At 35.3% G+C, this 18,690-nt stretch overlaps 1 protein-coding gene across 1 annotated transcript; it reads left to right on the forward strand.

Moving 5' to 3' along the window:
- Positions 1-355: 355 nt before the first annotated feature.
- On the forward strand, positions 356-17,094 carry LOC109103028 (retinoic acid receptor RXR-gamma-A-like). Its single transcript, XM_042771959.1, has 10 exons — positions 356-520; positions 8,235-8,440; positions 12,141-12,279; positions 12,733-12,912; positions 14,592-14,774; positions 15,156-15,272; positions 15,364-15,496; positions 15,814-15,905; positions 16,366-16,471; positions 16,629-17,094. The coding sequence occupies exons 1-10, from the start codon at positions 490-492 to the stop codon at positions 16,774-16,776; spliced, it is 1,335 nt and encodes a 444-aa protein (XP_042627893.1). The 5' UTR covers positions 356-489; the 3' UTR covers positions 16,777-17,094.
- The last annotated feature ends 1,596 nt before the right edge of the window (positions 17,095-18,690 follow it).

Here is an 18,690-nt window from a genome sequence, read left to right on the forward strand (position 1 = left end):
AGTATTTTTTATTAGTACAAACATTTTACTGTTTAGAAATTAAATAAAAAAACTTCCCATTATACCTGCTTGCTTTTAGCCCATATATTTAGCTCACTGAAAACATTTAAATGAGCATGAAATCAAAATTAAATTGCTTTATTGATTATACATGAGTGTTACAGTGAGTTAAAGTCACTGAAAACCAAAATTGTATAATAGTTGGTATGACAGTTTACAAAAATAAATAAAATGGGGAGGGGGGGGGGGGGGGGGGATTGGGGGGGGATTGGAAGTATGTTGCATGCGTTTAATTTGGCAAATTGTACAGCTTCAGTAGGATGTCACTGGGAGAGGTCTGGCCCTTGCCACCCCCTCGGTGGGGCCCCAAGTGTGCGCAGAGAATCCTCAGTCAGATCGCGGACAGCAGCGGGGAGATGCTGCCGTCCAGAACGACAAACCAAGACACTTTGCGAGAAAATTGGACAGTTCTTTAACATTCGTCCAAACATGGATAATAACGACACATATCTGCATTTTAGTAAGTGCCTCGTAGTTTCACGTATTTTTTTATTCCCGGAAGTCGTGCTGTTTTCTTTCCATGCCTCTGCGTTTGAGTGTCCCCCCGTGCCGTGTGTTATCTGAAGTACGGACTGTTCAGACGGACTTTAGACGAAATGCTCATAAATTGTACGTGCTTGAGTTATCGGCTCAGTCGTGTCATGTGTATTGACTTGGAACCAGTGCCAATGTTAAAATCAGGTGATAAAGATTGTGCCTCTCAGTCAGGGTCAGGGGTTGGCACTTTAATTGCGGTTATGTAATTTATAGCTTTCCAGAGCGCCTCTTGTTAAACTGTTTGCTGTCGAGTAGTTATTAATGGCTCTCAGTTGGTATCTGGACAGCAGTGTGCTGTGGGTTATTTATTTGTTTATTTAGCAACAGTTTTGACTAGAAGGCGTTTAAAATCACCCAGAGCTGCCGCAAACAGTATCAACCATTTACGAGGTTATAGAAGATCCGAACATTTTTAACTACACGTGGAAAATGTTTATTTATTTTCTTGTCATGCAGTTAGACTTACGAACATCTTCATTTGGTCCAGTCATCAAACTAAGAGTAGCTAAATTTGAGGGAAATGCTGCTGGATGGGTCTGACAGATCACCAAGATAACTTAACCCCACATCCAGTTTCATCGTATGTTTAATATCTTTCATTTGGTGTTGAAATGTATGCACACACTTGTGTTTGTGTCATGATGTGATAAAATTCTTCATCACTTCGTGGTTTCCCATTATGAAGACTTCACAAATTCCGCGTAGCGGTTGTGAAATTGATTATTTTGCAGATGCCATCATGTCAAGTAATTGTAGTAGTTTAACGACTAAAAAGAAGACGTTGTTTTAATCATCACGAGCGACATTATTATTTTACCTCGAAAAGTATAAAAACTGGTATGTTTTTAACATCTCTGGTATGAATGATCATCCTGAGACACTGCGTTCAAGTTTGTGTATCGTCCAGCTTTAGTTAGAATGACTTGTTTAGTGTATCACCTGTACAGGATTTAATTCCGGTCTCTGGGGTGAAAGTGCGGACATTTACCACAAAACTAAGTGCCCAAGCTACGCTTGTCATGGTACATAACATCTAGCCTGGAGTCATTTTGTTGCCTTCATTAACACCCTGCTTGTTGTGTTTATTATCTCACCCCAGATGTTGTTGTTATTCAGAGACAAATTGAGGAATATAAAGTCAATTTTAAGATTTTATCAGGAATTCAATGAGTTGCGCGCTCTCTAATGTCAGTCGCTGCCTCGAGCTGCGTAATTTGTGTTACGCGCGTTTTCCGCACAGAGCATTTTCTCACGCACGGACTCAGCGGGGTCATGCTAAAAAAAACCGAGCACCTTTTTCAGCTTGACCCTCAAGCATCCTTCGTATAGCAGTCCTTAATTGGTCCTTCGTGGACAAATTTGGGCACGAACGTCTCAGGTGTGATCCCAATTTTTATTTATTTTTATTTATTTATATTTTTAAATAAATGTCATATCACTATCATAAATATTTTTTTGTGAATTTTTTTTTTAATTTACCTCTAAAAGTACCATATTTTTATGTAAAACTTGCTTATTTTTATGTTATGGTTTATATTTCTTTGACTTCAGTTAAAAAAAAAAAAAAAACATTCCAGTGAATTCCGACAGCCAAAACCTAAAAATTTGGTAACTTTGCTGACATTGGGTGACATATGATGGTATAAAAAATATTAAAAATATCAATAGCATATCAATATTTGGCTGTGGTACTCAATGGCTGCATATAGGCTGAAATCTATAAACATTATTGTAACTAACTTAACCTCTAAAGTTTTAGATTTTATCACAAGTTAAAATTGTAGAGTTTTAAATTGTAGTGTTTTAAATGAGATGTTTTGGGTGTGACAATATGCTTATACAGACAAATCTGACCATGCTATAAGAAAAAAAACAAAGAAGGAGACTTATTATTTATTTCTAACAAAAAACAGATTTCAATAACTCAAAAAAGCAAAATGGTACCAAACAAGTAAGAATAAACAGTAAACCTAGCAAGTAGCATGCTTCAGACATGTTTTGTTTTGAATCATCAATAAATCTTCCAGTAGGACTTTGATCTGACTTTGAAGTGTGTGTGTGTGTGTGTGTGTGTGTGTGTGTGTGTGTGTGTGTGTGTGTGTGTGTGTGTGTGTGTGTGTGTGTGTGTGTGCACATAGTGGCTGATTGGCACAAAAAAAAAAAATGCTTTCATCATTCAGTTCTTTGTTTTTGTATGTGTGAGTGACTGTTTTTATTCGACAAAATAAAAAAATAAAAAATGCTACTGCAATGCTTTGTTTATGTGTGTGTGTGTGTGGGGGGGGTGCTATATAAAGAACACAAAAGACCGTCATTAATGAAGTGTGTGCAAGCCAAGAGGGATACAGCTGCAAAGAAATTTTTTATTAATTGTCTCCAAATTTTGGAATGGACAAAGCATACTACAGTACATCTGATGATCCCTGATTTTGTGTATCCTGAAAGAGAGAGGCCTTGGCAGGCCCTTCAGCATTGTTGTAGCCATGTGTTCAGCTCATGTTACAGTAGTCAGTGAATAGAGTGCATGATGGACATGTACAAGGCTGGTGTTGTGTCTTGGGTGTTTAAAGCCTTTTTTCTTCCTTGTGTTTGAGGTGGTCTCATTAGATAAAGTTGCCATATCCTATTCCATCTTCACTGTTGCAGCTGAATGCAAGTGTTGCCCTTCTCATGTCCCGAAAAGAAACCTAACAACCATTGCTTAGACTGACCTTTCACCTGTGTGTGTTTGATGTTGAAAAAGTATGGGATGATTCAACAGTTTATTGAATTTTGCCTAACATAGCACAGGGCGAGCATTGTTCTCTCAGCATCATTTGACCATTGATAAAATCTATTGGGATCGGGATCAGCATACATTAGTTTGCATTAAATGTAGTCTGTAGCTATTCTAGACCTACACAAAAACACTAGAGCACAGAATGCTTGATGCATTAGAAAACATTTAGTCCGAAAAAGCAATGGTGAACACCCTCAACACAGACCTGGATGTTATTCAGTTTGCTAATCTAATTGAAAATTTTTCTGCCCCAATTATGACAGTCTCTCCCAAGGTCAGTCTCAGAGACAAACCATGTTCTAGATCGCTCACCCCCATGCTCTTGGTTGTGTCACTTCTGGTCCAAGGTTATTCCTAGATAGAATGTATTCAGCTTCTTTACTTACTCATTTATATTGCTCTCTGTATTATCTATTATTATTTTACACTGAAAAATCTGATGAATAAAATAAGAATGTGTAGGTTTTTTTATTTTTAATTTTTTTACATCTTGTCATTCAGAATGATTTATTAAACACTACCACAAAGCCAAACCAGCACACATTCCTTCTCTGACATTTAGAACTAAACCTTATTATCAGACTGTGGGCTTGCATCAATAAAGCAGTTCCCCTGTGAGCCACGGGATGATAATCTCTTTAATCTGAGTAGGTAATCCAGCATCAGTCCGGCTCACATCCCCGGGCTGATTGTTCAATCCAGCCTCACCCCCTTATTTACCAGGAGAACAGATACTTTAGGATCCAGCATAGTATATCTATCTTCCTGGAAAGATAAACAGACAAATTAACTGACTGCAGTTTGTCAAAATTGCACGGCAGGTCATGGTGTTGCCAAAATAGAACAATGATGGCAATTTGTAACTCGATTTAGATCTCATTGGTACATTTTATTACTCAATTTGCGATCTCATCATTGGTAGATTTGTATATGATCTGATTATATCTCATTGACAGATTTAGGGGAGGACATTTTCTGTATATTTTCCATAATCGCTACTAGGGCTGCACAATTAATCGAATTTCTAATCACGATTACAATTATGGATGCCACAATTACGTTATCGTTCAAAATGGCAATTAATCGTTCAAAGTCCACCTTACGTTATTTTGCACACTTGAGTTGTTGTTTTTTTTCTTTCTACATGTTATCTTAAGTGTTTTTACATTGTTTTAGTTTTAGTATAACATTAAAATACATTCATATTTTTACTTTTTTTATATTTTAAAGAAGAAACCAATCCAGTGTATATTTGACATTTGAGGCTTAATACTATAGAAAAGCACTAAAGGTTTTTCAGTTAGAGTGTTTTCAGCTTGTTTATTTTCATATAAAAATATGGCATGCAGTTGCATCAAACATGGGTATAAACATCATTCAGTGTAAACTGTGATCATTGTAATTAATAATCACAATTACAATTTCAAGGGAATAATCAACAGTTATGATTTCTGTCATAATCATGCAGCCCTAATCGCCACCTTATAAAATAGTTACGTTTTCTCATGCGATCGGGTTGTAAAAAGTAGTCCAATTTTGCTTGATGGAATTCTTCTCTCTATGTAAAGTGGCAGTCCTGAAAAGCTGTATGTCCAAGGCAGGGAGTACAATCAAATAACCACGATTTTCTTCATGTTCTTAAACAAGGTCCTACTAAACGCTAATAAGACAAAATGTTCTCTGTCCTAAAGTCAAGGTTTCCTTTTTTTGAGCTAGAAGTCTAGGTGTTTGGGTTTAAACACTATACAATCATCTCAGGGTTTGTTTCCATGCAATTTCAAATGAGTTTGGGAAACTAACTTGAATTTCAGACTAGTTTTCAGAGTCTTCTTTGAGATTCATTCATTTTCTCATAGCTCCTTTAAATTATATGACCTACAATACATACTCCATTATAAACCCATACTAAGTTTAATTGTGCTAACAATATGCTTTAGACAAATGTACACTCCACAATTCTGTTGAAGCATTGAGAAAAGCAATGGCAGTCACATGTGCCTTTACATGCAGCCAAATGGTGTTGGTGAATAATTGAATGATTAAAGGGGTCATATGATGCGATTTCAATTCTTCCTTTCTCTTTAGAATCTTACAAGCTCTTGGTGCATGAAGAAGATCTGTAAAGTTGCAAGGACTAAAATCTCAAATCCAAAGAGATATTCTTTATAAAAATTAAGAGTCAACCACTCCCCCCTAAAATGGCTCGTTCTAACACGCCCCCACATCTCTACGTCACGATGTGGGAAATTACATCCTGGGAGAGTAGCCGACAATACGGTGTCTGTTTCTATAAAGTGGGGCAATTCCAGCTTTGCAAGGACAGTCTAGTGCTTCTGACTCACAGCCTGTAAGTACGTTTACATAAAAGAATTTGCCACTGATGATTTCAAAAGCGAATTTTGAGCAGTGCAGAGTAGCACTTGTTGTTTGTTGTTTCTCGGATCACAAATACAGACATGGTTTATGTTTATGCAGCGCGATATGCAACACAACACGTAAAAAGACAGTATAAGTCATTATAATCAGTAATTATGTCCCCACTGGATGCAACAAATGCCTCGTTTGTAATGGGTTTTATTGGTTTTGTCTTGTCTTGCCAGGACACGGCATCACAGTATAGTAAGGGGCATTACATTTCTGTCACAGGCTTGAGGTATTTGGGCCAATCACAACACACTGGATAGCTGGCCAATCAGCATACACCTCACTTTTGAGATCGATGAGCTTTGTAAAAATTGATGCATTTCAGAAAGGCGGGGCATAGAGGAGAAACAATAATGTACAGTATGTGGAAAATAATGTGTTTTTTTAACCTTAAACTGCATAAACACATTGCATTACACCAAATACACAAAATAATGTTCTTTTTTGTAGCGTCATATGACCCCTTTTTAAGTGACTGCATTGATTTTTCATAATCTCCATTAGAAAACAAATTATTGCTTATCATTCTGCCATAGAGATTTGCTGAATATTCAACAAAATGATTACTTCTATTCAGAAGTACCACATCCCACTTAAGCTGCCTTTAAGAAACCAATGCTGCATTTATTTGATCAAAAATACAGTAAAAATAAATTAATAAATAAATAAATATTATTTAAAGCAGCCATTTCTTCAGTCTTCAGTGTCACATGACACTTTTGTAATCATGCTAATATGCTGCTTAAGAAACATTTCTTATTAGCAATGTTGAAAACAGCTGATTAATATTTTTTGTGGAAATCATGATACATTTATTCAGGAATCTTTGATGAACAAAGTTCAAAAGAACAGCATTTATTTGAAATAGAAATCTTCTGTAAAAATGTTAAAGTCTTTGCTGTCACTTTTGAATAATTTAAAGCATCCTTGCTGAACAAACATTTCAACATCCAACATTATGTCAACATTTATTTCTGAATCTACATTAATGATATGTTAAGCTTTATAGAAGGTAATAATGTTCAAAAAACAAATCTGCTTTATAGCAATTTTCTGAGGCTAAAAACAGAAATGACTAATCATAAAAATCTGTTCAGAACACTGGCACAAACTCTGATGACCTGTTAAAACTGTATTTTGAGGATTCAAGTTAAAGAAAGTACTGTGGCTTTGAACATGCACACCCAGGCTTTCCAAGGATAGATGTTCCTTCTGATCAGAATGTGACATTTAGAGGTCATTAATAGCACTGGAATCAAGCCAGGGCACACTTGAGTAAGTGTGGGTGCTGAGGATTGCTTTTACAATGTTCGCACTGGTCATCCAGGGCATTACAGGGCATGTCACAGTCACAGAGTCATTTCAGTGTGAGGAACAGCAGGCATCACAACAAAGACATTTGGAAAACTACCACTCTATCATGCCTTTAAAATACAGTGAGCGTGAGTGAAAATGGTTTATTGGGATGTTTGGCTGACTTTGGACTGAGTTTGTGCATGTGGCTGATTGTAACATGAATGTTAAAACTAAGATGTATATATTGTGAAGGTGTGGAAAGTGCGAAGGTCTAAAACGGCATCTCATCTGCAGGATAGGCCTCTTGATTATTTGGTGAATGTCATGTTTTGGTGTTAGTATTTAAAGTGAAGTTGCTATTTTAAGAGGTTTGTTTGTTGTTCATTCTTCTATCTTAACCTCTTTCAAAAAGAAAGGGTGTTAAGTCTATTGACCATATATATATATATATATATATATATATATATATATATATATATATATATATATATGATACAATTTAAGTATGACAAATTACATGTACGCTTACATAATATTTTTTTCACAATTCACAAAAATGTTAGTTAAATATCCATTAACAAGGCTGTCAGTACTGAAACAGACATACTGTTATGTTAATCTCAAAATGGACAAATATTGTCCAATGATTCACCTGGCTGATAGTGGCCTATCATTAGCTAAGTTACAGACAATTCATACATATTTATTTATATAATGTACATTTTAGACCAATGAGTGAGAGACCTGAAATTTGATGTGCGTCTAAAATTTGATGTGTGATGACCATGAGTGCTCGTAGTCACTGCTAGTCACTTTTTTGACCTTTTACTTTTTTTTTTACTCCCATCATTGACACTGCCCCTGGATGTCTCATGGCATTTCTAGCATGAAAATGTCAAACTGTCACAGTACATTTTCTGTATTTAAATAGTAGATGAGTAGAGAAAAGATATTTGTAAAATGTTAACGAATCAACCATGTATTCATATATTTAACATACATGTATTTTAATATATATTTTAATATTAATATAAAAAAATTAAATTAAATATTTAGATGTACAAATTGTTTATATTAATTTCCAGTTGCATTTATTGTTGATTGTGGATACAGACTAATCACCTCTTTCTTTTCTCAGGTTCTTCTTTGCAGGTAACACATGGTCACCTGAGCTCTCCTCCGTCCCAGCCTCCTCTCAGCTCCATGGTGTCCCACCATCACCCCTCCATCATCAACGGTCTAGGGTCGCCGTACTCAGTCATCACTTCTTCCTCCCTGTGCTCACCTTCAGGCTCCATGCCCACTACCTCCAACATGGGCTATGGAGCACTCAACAGTCCACAGGTACAGCACTAAGAAAGAGTGTCTATCAAAGTGGTTCAACTAGGGGCAAACATTTGGAATAATTAAGATTTTTAAATGTTTTTGAAAGATGTCTTTTATGCTCACAGTAAAAATAGTAATATTATGAAAAGTTATTACAATTTAGAAGAACTGTTTTCTTTTTATATATATTTTAAAATGTAATTTATTGCTGTGATAGCAAAGCTGAATTTTTTAGCATAATTACTCCAGTCTTCAGTGTCACATGATCCTTCAGAAATCATACTAATATGCTGATTTGGTAATTTATTTGTGGTGGCAAAGTCATTTCAAGTAATTGGTTAAAAACACTGGGAACATGTAAGAACAATCCTGAAATCATGTAGTTAAAATGTAGTTAATTTTTAAAATTTTTACAGAAACTAGGAGTGTTCATAAATTAAAATAAAAAATGAACTATCTAGTAGGCCTTTGAATATTGAATGTTGAAAAGCAGGCGCCTTGGAGTCAAAAAGGCTGGTCTATTAGATACTGTAGTATTTATATCACAAGTCTCAACATAAGGTCTGCTAGATTTTAACAGCAAAAATGACAAACACGACATTAAATTATTCATATACTATTTCATATTCTTTCAAATTTCTAAAAGAGAGTGCTACCACCTCTGAGTTTAATGAGCACAGCTCTATTCTTTTCTTTGCTTTGGATCATTTGTGCTTTTTCACGGAAGAGATAGTGGAACATCCATGCTTCCATGCATCAGAGAAACTTTTGCTGCAAGAGCGAACCAGCGAGGCAAATGCAGAAAGCTCTTTTAATGCATTTCTCCTTTCCTCTGCAGGGCCTCCCTAAAGCCTGAGGGAGAACAGCCCATTCAGTTTAGTCTAGCCTAAAAAGAGCTAATGTAGCGTGACGGACAACCCTAGTATAACCTTGTCTCACATGGAGAAAGATATCATTGCGTTGAGTCTGCGCTACAGCGGGCGCAATATGCGACACTTCAAGAACGCTGTGGAAACCTGCCATACTATTAGCTGTAAATAGCGTCATGTGTGAATGTCTCGCCTGAAAGTAGGGACGCCTCTATAGAGGAATGCTTCTCGTGAGTGAGGGCCAAGTGCTCTGAATAATATATGGGCTATAGGGAGCAGATTAAAGGGAGTGAATGTGATGGTGGCTGCTGTGTATCACCTTCCGAAGATCTTTCTGCCTCACTGAACTGCTCACCGTTTCAGGATAGCGCTCTCACAAAATGAACGTTTGTGTGAGTGTAAATGCATGATGTCTTGCCTTTACTGTTTGAAAAAAAAAAACAAATGTAACATTTCTGATTGCTTACAGTATGTCAACCTGAAATCAAATCTGACACTATTTACTTTTTTCAAAGGATGTTCCTGGTCTTATTAACCATACATATTCCAAATAAAAGATGAATTAAGTATGTTGCATATAATTTAGTATTTGGTTACATTTATGATAAACTAAAATATATGTATTTAATTATAATTGAAATGACACATTTGTAATAATAAAGTTGCAATTTATTACATTTATAATATATTAACTTTAAATATAATATGAAATAACATGCTACACTCTAAACAAAAATAATGCTAAATAGCACTAAAGGTTGTTCATTGTCTTGTAATTATAGAGGAACCACTTTAAGTGCTATACAGCACCTGTGTCAAATGGGGCTATGTAGAACCTTAAGAGGAGCCCCCCGTTCTCCTCCTAGATTTGTTACTCCAGTTTCAAACTGTTTTGAATCACTTTTATGCTTTTCAAAAAGGTCAAAAAGTCTTGTGTGAGGGTCCTGGAATATTTCCTTACAGGGGCCAAGAGGGTCCTTAGGAGCAAAAAGGTTGAGAACCACATTATCTTCAGGAAACACAATGTATTTGAATGTGGTTTTTTAATCCTTTCCCCAACTAAACTAAAAGAATCTAAGAGAGAGTTAGAGAACTTTTAAAGAACTATACAGGGGCTTAACGCGTTCTTTGTATGGCAGTGGTGTTATATAACACCTCAACCACCCCAAAGAACCACTGAAGAACTGCTGAAGAACCATACTGTTCTTGTTTTTTTTGTTTTTTTTATTTGGTTTGTTTGATTTGTGGCAAGTCGACTGGTCTAAAGAGGTTATTTTTTTACTAATTTTCTGTGTGTGTACAGTTAGAATTAGGGTTAATTCTTCGGTGTTCCTGGTCAAAAATGACTTTACTTGTTTTTTTTTTTTTCAGTAAGCCCAGGTTTTGTATTTTATTTTGGAACTAATTGGTCTTAGGCCTTATTGATTTGAGCTAATGCACCTCAGTTTTTGAGTGAAAAAAATAATTATTTGTGGATAATTTTTGCACTGTTCACTCAAAACCTGAGGTGCATAAGCTCAGATCAGTGAGGCCTACAGTCAATAAGTTCCAAAAAGAAATACATTTTTTTTTCTAATTGAAGGAAAGCATGAACACCATAGATGTAACAAGGTGGGAAACAATCACAAAATTTATCAACATTTTTTGGGAAGTTGTTTTACCTCGTGTGAGCAAAATAGTCCTATGCAATAACATTATAGCATTTCCAGGAAAAAGAAAATCCTCTCCTGGTCAAAATGACTAGTACACAAATGAGGGTTAAGTGATGCAAGTACTGATTTAATCGAAAGCCTCAAATGTGGAATATTGGACAATCTGACGCAGCTGGATGACAAAATAAGCATTTCAAACTCATACACTTTATGATTGAGTACATAGTGTGTAGTGCATCATTTGGGACACATCTATAGTCATGAAAGTGTAATCTCTTTGAAAACAAGTGGCCTTGTATTTTCATTAATTTCATATTATCTGTAGTATTAAATACTTTTAAGATTTGAAGTACATTTCAAGTGCACATTCAGAACAATTAAGCGCACTTCTTTTTCACAAGGTTAATAAGTTCACATTCAGGTCTGACTCTATTCTGCTTTGTGCTCTGACTCCTACTTTTAACTGTCCAATCTATTCAAATAAAGTCACAAGCTTGTAGAATACATTAATTATACAGCATTTATGCAGCAGGAGCTGGCTGTTGTGTATAATGCTTGAAGCCTGAGATTAGTGCACTGTTGGGTTGAAAGCTAAATACTTGTTTTGTTTTGCTTTTATATATGCACTAACAATCGCAGTGCTCCCTGCGTCATTAAAAATGCACATCCTGACATTGTTTTTTTTAAAAAAAGTTCAGCTTTTTAAAAGTCTATTGACCCATTAGGGTTTAGTTGGTTTGTTTTCAGTTTCCATTCCCTGACCTTACTATCTTTCTCTGGGCATGTGTGTCTAATTCTATAACAGCATCTGACCTATACTTGAACATGATCTTGTTCCGCTCATAAAACTTGCCATGTCGAGTTTGACCATTTGCTGCCCTCTACTGGTGAAGACAAACTCAATGTACACTTAGCCAATACATTCATTGTAGTTAATTACTTTTATTTATGATAACACTCTAAGTTCTATATTCCATAGTTTTACATTTCAACCATCTGGAAAACTGTATACTATGCATGTCTAATAAGGCACACATAGAATTAATTCAAATGGTATAAACAACGATTCAAAGGAGTTAAGTCACATGATCCAAAAAGGAAGTGCTCCTTTTGTAACAATTTGATTGTTTAGGTGGTGGGAAACCACACACACACAGGCTTACTCTGTTGATCGTTTCTCTCTCTCCGTCCTTGCAGATGAACTCTATGAACAGTGTTAGCAGCTCAGAAGACATTAAACCTCCTCCAGGACTGGTGGGACTGGGCGGTTACCCCTGCAGCAGCCCGGGGTCCCTCTCCAAACACATCTGTGCCATCTGTGGAGACCGATCCTCAGGTAAGTGCCCTCATACAGCACCCACACACTAGTACATGTTTACTCATGCTTATTCTCTCTTTGACTGGAGCCTGACTGACTTCCTGAAGCCTGAGGGGGATAGTTCACCGAAGAAAACAAAAAAAATCATTTACTCCCCCACCCATATTATTCCAAACTTGGATGAATTTCTTTCTTCTGTGGAACTTGAAATAAAATACTTTGACGAATGTTTTTAACCAAAAAGTTTCTGCTCCTATTGACTTCCGTTGTATTATTTGTCCATGCGATGGGATTCAGTGGAAACCGAAACTGTTTGGTTACAAACATTCTTAGTAAATGAGGGTAGAAATTTTGACTTAAGTTTTTTTGTTTGTATTTGTGATGGTAGAAATTTTGGGTGAACTATCACTTTAAAGACAGATGTTTTATTATCTAATGATATGAAAATATACCATCTGTCTCTACCTACAGGGAAACATTATGGTGTTCACAGCTGTGAAGGATGCAAGGGTTTCTTCAAGAGAACCATCCGGAAAGACCTTACGTACACGTGTCGAGAAAATAAAGACTGCCAGATCGACAAGCGCCAGCGTAACCGCTGCCAGTACTGCCGCTATCAGAAGTGTCTGGCCATGGGCATGAAGAGAGAAGGTGAGTGACTCAGAGGAAAGAGACCGTCAGAAATGAAATCTGTAGGTATTTTTTTGTTGTTGTTTGTGGATTATTGTTTGAAGCAGGGGCGTAGGCAGCGGAGGACCTGACGGGCACAGGCCCGCCCACTCTGATGACAGCCCCCCCCAGTTTATTATACAAGTATAATATTTGTTAAAAAATTATTGTTTAATGTTTTTAACACAGTTAGAGAACTATTATAACATCTCAAATAACTAAAATAAATAAAATGTGTTTTTGCATAATTCTTGATGAGTTTGACTGACAGCAGTGTTAGCCAATTGTTATCTAGGCTGTAAATTTGTGTGTCTTTACCCATTCAGTTGGACTGTAATTTGCAGCTGTGTTAGAAAATGTTAGAAAAACAGCAGCAATGCATAATTCTGGAAAAAAAAGACTTTTAAAAACTCGGACTGATGGGGAGAAAGCCCGTCCATCAGTCCGCAAGTAACGGTAAGACAGTTCCACGTGCAAACCAGTTCATTCTGTGAAGCCAGGAAACACTACTGTCAGGCTGATTATGAATGTCATTTGAGCTCAGTCAGTGTTTTCAGTCGGCTTTCAAAGTCGTTTGGTGTGCGGTGTCTAAAGAATTTAAGACCAGCTGTTGCCAGTCGTCCTCACAAAGATTAGCCAGTTTTTTTATATAGGCCTAGTCCTATATAAATTTTGTGACTGACGCCAGCGATTATCTGCACCTGTTTCCTTATTTGCAGACCATTTTAATAACAAATTGAAAAATAATAATAATTTAAAAATTAAAAAAAATCACAAACATGACATTTCTGATTAAAATTATTTTATACACTTTAGTTATATCTAATTTGGCATTTTCAGTTAATGTAGGCCTGTTACATTCTTCTGATTATTATTAAGCCTATTCCTATTATTATGTTACTTTTATTCTTAAATTAATATTACAATTATTTTGCCCCACAATAATTTCATAGTGCATCACTGCAAAACTGATTAATTAAGCTTACTCTATTACTCTAAGATGTTTTTAAAAAGGTCTTTCAAAACAGGTTTATTAATTATAGGCCTATAATTAATATTATTAACACTGCAATCAAAAAAAAAAAATTATTTCAAGCACAGACTTTTTAAAAAAGAAAAAAAGAACTGTTTACATGAAATACATTTCTTCTCTCTTTATTTATTTATTTTAAATTTGTTTAGTTTTATTGCACTAGCTTATATGTTTGGGCCACTAGAGAAATATTAAGTAAGTAAATTAAATCATTTAGCTACTGTATATACCATTATCAGCATATGAGGCAGATTTGTCTTTGTCTTCTCTTAATGCAGTGTCAGATGCCGAAAGCGCCGTCAGTTTTTACTTTCACTTTCTAGTGACTCGACTGAGATTAAGAGGTTCACTGCATAATTCTTGAGCAAAGTTTGCATATTGCTTGTGTGATATCCATTGGCTCGCCTTCGTGTTTTAAAACAAATATTTACAATATTGCGACATAACCAGAACCCCCTCCCGCCCCCCACCCTTGAGTTCAAGGTTGGGGGCCATGGATTTGCACTTTTGCGGTGGAGTGTGTCTGTTAGTTAGCCTAGTGCCCGCTCACTTTTGCCCAGGCCCGCTCAAAAATAAAATTCTGGCTACGCCACTGGTTTGAAGTAATAGAAATGTTCCGTGTGTACAGCGGTGCAGGAAGAGAGGCAGCGCGGTCGGGAAAAGAGTGATAATGAGGTGGAGTCTAGCAGCAGCTTTAATGAGGAAATGCCAGTGGAGAAGATCCTGGACGCTGAGCTTGCAGTGGAACCCAAGACTGAAGCTTACATGGAGTCCAGCACAGGCAACTCGGTGAGACACCTCTTCAAGTTCTGTGAAAAGCAATGTGATGTCCAGTAATGTTATTGCATACTTATACAAAGTATGTTTGCTATGGTTTTAGTATTATTTCTTTCATTTTTCTTCTGCAATTATATCTTCTCAATTAAATTGATCTTTTTTAAGGATGAAGAAACAGGATTTGTTACAGTGCATTATTAGGAACGCTGTCAATTTGACAAGCAGGATACTAAATATAGATGAAGAAACAGGATTTGTTACAGTGCATTATTAGGAACGCTGTCAATTTGACAAGCAGGGTTGTAAATTTGACAAGCAGGATACTAAAACAGAAATTCTCAGTTTTATTTTTATTGTATCAGTGGTCAATAATTTAGTATGTGGGTTATTTTTTATTTTCTGATTATTGGACAAGTGACCAACATCTGCCAGGCTGCAGACAAGCAGCTCTTTACTCTTGTTGAGTGGGCAAAGAGAATCCCGCACTTCTCCGATCTTCCTCTGGATGACCAGGTCATCCTGCTGCGAGCAGGTCAGGATCCCTCTGTTCAGATGTTAAATGTGTGTGTAGAATAGGGTTAGGATGTACGGGCCACTCTCATTGTCGCTGTGTGTGCGTTTAGGTTGGAACGAGCTGCTCATCGCTTCATTCTCACACCGTTCTGTGACGGTCAAAGATGGGATCCTTTTGGCCACTGGCCTGCATGTCCACCGCAGCAGTGCTCACAGCGCAGGGGTCGGCTCTATATTTGACAGGTCAGGTCACAACACTCCTCAAACCCTCCCTAGATGCACATACCCTCCCCCCAAAATGATATGGACATTTAAGCAACACTTACAATGTGTGAATGCAAGTTATAACAAAAACACCAAACCATAAAATATTACATAACAACAAGTGCATATATGTTACTGATTTTCCATTCATTGAGCCCTCTGCATTGTAATATGACATTGTCCAATTAACTTTTATAGTTTTAGGATCATTTCAATTAGATTTTTCAATTAGATTTTTTTATATTATATTACTGAATCCTTGTAAATCCAATCGAAATACATTATAATGTTTGCAGGGTATTAACAGAGCTGGTGTCTAAGATGAAGGACATGCAGATGGACAAGACGGAGCTGGGCTGTCTAAGAGCTATCGTCCTCTTTAACCCAGGTAAAGCTAATAAATCTAATCTAAACACTCCTTTGACTTCTAATTCATTATTATAATTAATAGATTAAGTGTTACATTTCGGAATTGCAATTAATTAAATAAAAATGATAAAAATAGATATTTTAAGTAAATATAAATTCTATTCTTATGGAATTTATGGGGCATTAGAATTTTATAAGAAGTAATTTATAAGAAACATTTAATAAGAAATATTTTATCATTGCAATAGATCATTTTCTTAATCAAAATATATTAATCAATATTTTATATCAATGTTAATATTTAATATTATATATTTTATTGTTGCATTAATTATATTGATTATTAAATATAGTGCATTATATTATATTATGTTATTTATTATATTTATTATTATTATTTTAGTCTTTTAAGGGCACTGTTTGTTGATTTACAACAGCTTGTCAGTGTGGAAGTACCCTTAAAAGGTTTTCTTTTATAGATGCTAAAGGATTGTCAAACCCGTCAGAGGTCGAGGCATTACGGGAAAAAGTGTACGCTTCACTGGAGAGCTACACCAAACACAACTACCCCGATCAGCCCGGCAGGTAGTTCCCACACTGCCACCTATTATATGATATTTTATTAATGCAACAGCACTCCTGTTCTTCTTTATTTTCTGACAGGCTTTGGCTCGTTACTAGTGTGAACAGATACATGCAGGTGTAGTAGTGGAGTCTGAACGCTTTTTCTCTTTTCACTCAGGTTTGCCAAGCTGCTCCTCCGTCTGCCCGCTCTGCGTTCCATAGGACTGAAGTGCCTGGAGCACCTGTTCTTCTTCAAACTTATCGGAGACACACCTATAGACACTTTCCTCATGGAGATGCTGGAAGCGCCGCATCAAATCACATGACACAAGTCTTACTGCATGTAAATATTCCCCAGCGCACACTTAATATACATTATAACAAAACAAAGTTCTTATTTTGTACCAAGCACAATGTGAAAAACAAATAAACACAAAATACTTGTATTGGTATTTTCAAAGAAAGAGACACTGTTGAAGTAAATTGTAAAAGTACTGTAAACCTTTCTTTGTACATAGATTTTGCCATCTGTGATAGCTGCAGAAACTAAATGTGAAAATATTTAATTCAAAACAAAACTGTATAAACAGTCACCAGCAATGAGTTTAGAATTCTGTGAAAATAAAAAATATATATAAAAAAATCATTTAAAATGTTGTTTTATTGTTGTGTGAGACGTACAATTTCTACCTAAATTCAAACATTTAGCAAAAAAAGATATGCAACTAAGAGCTGGAAAATAAAACTCAGGTTTGTCTCTTGTTTTAATAAATTGGTGTTTTTTATTATTATCTTTTTTAATCTTTATAATATTAATCATTACTAATATAATATATTAATTTGTTTATTGGATTGATGTAATTATTTGATGTTTTTTTTTATGTTTTTAATATATTTAATGTATTTAGGGTTATTTTGACATACACTGCCATTCAAAAGTTAGGTATTTTTTTAAATAAATTAAAAAAATATGTTTATTCAGCAACATAGGATTTCTATTTCAAACTATTGTTTTGAACTTTCTCATTATAAAGCATCCTGAAAAAAAAAGAAATATTCAGCATTTTAGAATGATTTCTGAAAGTTATTTATATATTTATATATTTGATTATAAAAATTTTTTTATAAATTTTTTTTTTCATTATTTTATTTAACATTTTTTATTTGTATATTTATTATTTGTTTTTTAATTGTTTAATGTGAATATGGAAAAAGTAAATCATGAATTAGGTTAAATTATGTTCAGTTCAATTATGAGTTTATGTAAGCGAGGTGTCATGTGTTATTCAGGTCCGTCTGATTGTTCTAAATCAATTAATCTGTGACTCACTGGATGGGAAACTATTTTTTCCCCTAAAATTAAAAAGCACTTGTAAAATGTCTGGAGCAGGCAGGAAAGCAACACCATTAATGTGTTTCTCAGCAGGCATGAATGAAATGTGCTTCTTTCATCTGTCTCTGTTCTGTCTAGACTGATGGTATTTATGGAGCTGAAAATGTATTTTATGTGTCCATGTGTTTTGATAACAATGTCATAAAAAATATGTGATTATATGATTTCCTGATTAAACAGACACTTCATAAAATAGCAAATATTTCATGTCAGAGTTTCACCTGTGTTCATCTGATGCAGTCGCATGCCTCATTCGCCACATTTATGATAATCAACAGGGCAAAGTAACGGCAGTTAATATAACACACAAAAACATAGATTTGGATTTGACCCATACTAGGTCCAAAAATAAAATATAGATAGATAGATTTCTTTCCTAAACATCTGTTTATCACTATGCGCTGCAAAATATGGCAAATTTATGTAGCTAATGAGAAACCTTATAATTATCTGTTTTGATCCACATCTCTGTTGCCCTAACATCTACACTAGATTATTAGATAGTCACTGCATAACCAAGTCAAGCTCTTCTTATCTGTATTTTCATTATACAGACACATGAACTCAAAATATTAAATATATTTATGTCTATTTGAGGGTTTTTTATACATACACTCTCAGAAAAAAGGCACAAAAGCTGTCACTGGGGCAAGGTCATGTTTGTGCTTAAAAAAATTTGGTTTATTTTACAGTACGTGTACTTACAGTGTATTTATCTAAGAAAGTTCTGTTAATACAAGGTAACTACATGGGGTAGGGTTAGGTTTAGGGGTAGCTTCAGGGTTAGTACCTAGTTATTACATAGTTATTGTAATTACTATAATAAGTACATAGTATGTACATGAGG

This window comes from Cyprinus carpio, chromosome A2 (assembly GCF_018340385.1).
Source record: "Cyprinus carpio isolate SPL01 chromosome A2, ASM1834038v1, whole genome shotgun sequence".
NCBI lineage: Eukaryota > Metazoa > Chordata > Actinopteri > Cypriniformes > Cyprinidae > Cyprinus > Cyprinus carpio.

Coding starts and splice junctions, on each gene's coding strand:
- LOC109103028 (XM_042771959.1), top strand. CDS start 490: ATGGATAATAACGACACATATCTGCATTTTA. Junction 12,280..12,732: donor CTGTGGAGACCGATCCTCAG/GTAAGTGCCCTC, acceptor CTCTACCTACAG/GGAAACATTATGGTGTTCAC. Junction 15,273..15,363: donor GGTCATCCTGCTGCGAGCAG/GTCAGGATCCCT, acceptor GTGTGCGTTTAG/GTTGGAACGAGCTGCTCATC.